Genomic DNA, 4,419 nt, shown 5'->3' on the forward strand with positions numbered 1-4,419 from the left:
CCCAAGCCACATGTCCCCTGGAGGTGACAACTCCTGGCTCGGAGGAGTTAACGTCCTATGGGGCGACCGTGGGGTGGTGATTCCAGCCTGTAATTCCCACTAATGAGAAGGTGTTTGGCAGGGAACTGGCCCGGGCTCAGCTGGGTGACGTGGCTGTGGCCTTGGGGGGAGCAGGGTCAGGGCCAGCCCGGGGCCCTGGGGACAAACCAGCCCCGGAGCCAGGGAAAACAATCGCCTGGATTGTTTGGCTGGGAACAAGGAGCTGGGGAGGAATCATGGCCAGGGGAAGGGGGGGGGGGCTCTGCCTGCAAACCTTCCACACCCCCCCCAGGCCCTGAGTGGGGGGCTGTTCATAACTGGGGAGCTGCTGGGGGAACAGGAGTGGCAGGGGGGGACAGGAGGGTGGCAGAGGGAGCCCCAGGGGCTGCAGGAGGTTCAGGTCCAGCCATGGGGCTCAAAGCTGGTGTCCACGTGTCCCTCCCTGTGCCCTCAGCCTCTCTCCTTTCCTCTCCTCTGGCATTTCCCATCCCTCTCCTCTCCCCATCCTCTCATGGATGGTGGTGCCACCAGCTTCCTTCCCATCTTGGGTGGCTCTTGCAGGATGGTGGCTTGGGAGTCGTGGGGATTTGGGGGGGGGTGACCTGGTGGGGAAGGTTTTGGGATGCTGGGAAGCTGAGGGAGATGCTGTGTAGGCACCTGCTGTGGGGCTGGGCCCCCGTGTGCCCACCCCTGGGTGTCCTGAGGTACCAGAGCTGTCCCTAGGGACCCATGTGCTGTGTCATTGTCCTGCTCCTCGTGCTGGAAACTCGTGTCTGGGCACATGGGAACATCCCGTGCCCTCCTGGCCCTGATAAGTTGTGGTTTTCCTTCTCTTCCTGCTCTCTGGGGTCACGGGATGTTTCTTCTGGCCTGGGCAGGATGAAAAAACAGCAGTTGAAGAAGCCCAGAGCTTGGTTTCCAGGAGCAATGGGGTCTGGGTGCCCTTGGCTTCTGCTCCCATGACTGATCCAGCACCCGATGGGGCTGAGGGGACCCTCTGACCTCCCCCTGCCCACTGCTCTGAGCTTCCCTTTTGCCTGGGACACACTTCTTGTCCTCATGTCCCCACCCCTGCACCTGGTGCTGGTTCAGTCACTGGTGTCACCACCAGTTCAGGGGCTCTGGGACCACCTGGTGCAGGAATTTGGAGGAGAAGCTGGGGAGGGATTGTCAGAGCCAGGGGGGGTGGCAGAGGGAAGCGGGAAGGGCAGGGATCAAACAGCCTCTTCCACAGGCCTTTTGCCTCCTGGTGCACCTGAGGGTGTCCCTGTGGTGCTCATGGTGTCCCTGCAGCATTCCTGGTGTCCCTGCAGCATTCCTGGTGTCCCTGTGGTGCTCCTGGTGTCCCTGTGGTGCTCCTGGGCTTTCCTGACCCTCTGTTGTGTCGTCACGGGGACGTGGGAGCCCAGGAATTCTTTTCATCCAGGCACTGGGGGAGCTGCGGGTGCTCTTAGCACGGGGCTGTGACTTCCTGCTCTCCCTCCCCTTGGGAATTCTGCCCGGGTGAGACACTTGACACGGAGACACCGCGGAGCTGCTGCTGGGAACTGCTGGGTGGGTTTCTCCTTCCCAGCTGCTTTTCCCAGGTGTGTGTTGGAAGGGAGGACAAAGAGCAGCCTAGAGGTCACCTCCATACCCTGGAGTGCTCCATAACCCTGGAATGCTCCATCACCTTTCCCTGTGGGGGGTCAAGGCCCTGTTGTCATTAACCTGCTGTCCCACAAGGGCCTTGGTGCCACTTCCCCTTCCCACCCTCCTTCCCATTTCCCATTTCCCACCCCCATTCCCACCCCCCCATCCATCACCTGAGGGCACCAGCAGGGGCTGGGTGAGGGGCCCTGTGTCCTTCTGTGCTGGTGACAGGGACATCCCGGGCTCCATCCTGAGTGGATCCCACCTGGGAACACTTGGATCTGCAGGGAAAGGAGGGACCTGCCCAGGAGGCAGCAACAGGGGCCTTGGGAACAGGGATTGCACAGAGATGTGGGATGGAATTCCCTCAAATCCAGCATGGGGCAGTGGGCAAGTGGGTCCCTGCTCCTGTGGGAGCTGCTCCTCTGGGAATTGCTCCTGTGGGAGCAGCACTGGGAGGGACCAGATCCCAGCACAGCTCCCTGTGCTCCCCCAGCTGGAATTTAGGGATGGAAAGGAAACCTTGGCCATTCCCAACACACAAATACATCCTGGAAGGAACCAGCCTGGATCAGGGAATGGATCTGCTCGGGGCCAGGGGCCCTGCAGGTGCTGCTCCCGTGATCCCGGGTCCATCAAGCCCCAGCAGGGAACACCGGGAACGCCGCTTGGGAACCAGGTCATTTCCCTCAGTGCTCCATGAATCCAATCCTGCCAGCAAGGAGCTGGGAATGGGGGGGCTGGGGGGGGCTGCACTGCCGGGGGCTCAGCAGGAGCCTCACGGGGCTGTTGATGCAGGAGGAGGGTCCCAGAGGGGGAGACTTTCCCAAACCAGAATAACGAAGGGGACCTTTTTTTATTGTCATTCCCTTGGGATGGGCCCTGGGGCCGTTCCTGCCCCCCTTGGGAAGAGCCTGGTTGGTGGGGCTCGTGCCTGGGCTGGGTTCCCTTTGTCTCTCCAGCTCCTCTTCCATCCCCATCCCTCCTTCCTGCCTCCTTTGTTCCCAACCGGCAACTTCCTGGGATGTTGTTTCTTCCTGAGAGCTGGAATCATCCCAGCCTGGCTTGGGAGCTCTGGGTGGCTGCCTGGGATGGACCCAAACCACTGTCCCCTCCCTGGGGGTCCCTGTCTCCCCCCGGGCAGGTGGGTGGGGGTGGCCACATCCCAGTGGGTCTCTGGGGGGATTGAGCCGGGGGTCCCGTGGCTACCGGAGCTGGTGAGGGACCCTGGAGGTGTCAGATCCAGCCTTGGCCACCCCTGGTGCCACCACCGGTGGCTGTGGCCTCCTTGTGTGAGGTGCCCACCCAGCAGGGTCACCCTGTGGTCCCTGAGGGTGGCAGGGCCACCTTGGGGGGGTGACGGTGCCACTGGGGGCCCCTCTGGGGGTTGTCACCTCCAGCTCCGTTCCTCTGCTCGACCAGCTGATCCCAGTGGATCCAGGTTGGAGCCCTGGGCCTCAAAGGGCATTTCCCTGGGAATGGTGCCCTTGTTCTCCTGCCCCAAACCCTGAGGGACAGCAGTGTCACCTCCTGTCCCCAGCACGGGTGCATCCAGCACCCTTGGGTGAGAAAGATCCTGCTCCAGAGCCAGACCTGGGCAGGGGGGCTGTGAAGAGTGGGGGCTGAGAGCTCAGGGGGGACGTGGTGACAGGGGAGGGGGACACGGTGACAGGGGAGGGGACACAGGAGCCCAGCAGAGCAGCCAGGTGGCCTTGACCCTGTGGAGGAACCTGCTCCTCTCCCTGCTCCTGGCCCGGGCTCTTGTGGCTCCTGGGGCTGGAGGGAACAGGGTTTCCTGGGAAAGGAGCTCCCAGGGGAGTCAGTCCTGGTCCCTCTTTGTGGCAGAGTGAGGAAGATGAGAAGCTGAAGAAGAGGAAGGAGCGATTCGGGATCGTGACGAGCTCGGCCGGGGCTGGAGCCACAGAGGACACAGAGGTGAGACCTTGTCCTTGTGCTCCCTCAGCCCCTGGCCTGGATGCTCCAGGACCTTGGATCTGGGTCTCCAGCAGCAAAGCCCCAGAGACTCCTCAGGATAATGAGGAAGGAGCTGACCCTGTTTCCAGCTCCTCTCCCCCCCCTTTGTTCTCTCCTCTGGCCCAGCTTTTAAATTTGTCACCTCCTCGGGGCCCTTCCTGCTCTGCTGCTTTTATCCTCCCGCTGCTCCCGGTGGCAGCTCCTGGGTGAGCTGGGGCCACCAGCCCTGAACTGGGATCAGCTGGAGCTGGGGACAAAGGGACCCCCGGGCAGGGGCTCCCAGGGCTTGGAAGCCCCTTTCCCAGCTGCTTCCCGGGCTCGGAGGAGGGTCTGGGGGTCCCAGCCCCACGGCTGGGGCATCTTCTGGGGGGGGTTGGTTTGGAGGTCCCTGTGGAGCTTCAGCCCCACTTGGAGCAGCATTCCCAGCCTCCTCCCAGTGTTCCCAGTCTTCCCAACATTACCAGCTTTCTCCCAGCATTACCATCCTCCTCACAGTGTTCCTTTCCTCCTCGCAGTGTTCCAGCCTCCTCCTAGCATTCCCATTCTTCTGCCAGCACTCCCATCCTTCTCCCACTATTCCCAGCTTTCTCCCAGTGACCCCAGCCTTGTCCCAGTATTCCCAGCCTTGTCCCAGTGTTCCAGCCTCCTCCCGGCATTCCCAGCCTCCTCCCAGCGTTCCCAGCCTCCTCCCAGTATTCCCAGCCTCCTCCCAGCGTTCCCAGCCTCCTCCCAGTATTCCCAGCCTCGTCCCAGTGTTCCAGCCCCCCCCCGGCA

General features: G+C 62.4%; 1 protein-coding gene across 1 annotated transcript in view; it reads left to right on the forward strand.

Annotated features, from left to right (window-relative positions):
* The window catches only part of SARNP (SAP domain containing ribonucleoprotein), a gene marked incomplete at its 5' end in the record, with an annotated part of 29,963 nt that overhangs the window by 24,502 nt on the left and 1,042 nt on the right, over positions 1-4,419 (forward strand). Inside the window, one exon of the mRNA XM_009993644.1 lies at positions 3,517-3,606. Coding sequence (XP_009991946.1) covers positions 3,517-3,606 — 90 coding nt within the window. The remainder of the gene's footprint in view (positions 1-3,516; positions 3,607-4,419) is intronic.

This window comes from Chaetura pelagica, unplaced genomic scaffold (assembly GCF_000747805.2).
Source record: "Chaetura pelagica isolate M959 unplaced genomic scaffold, ChaPel_1.0 scaffold2050, whole genome shotgun sequence".
Classification (NCBI taxonomy): domain Eukaryota; kingdom Metazoa; phylum Chordata; class Aves; order Apodiformes; family Apodidae; genus Chaetura; species Chaetura pelagica.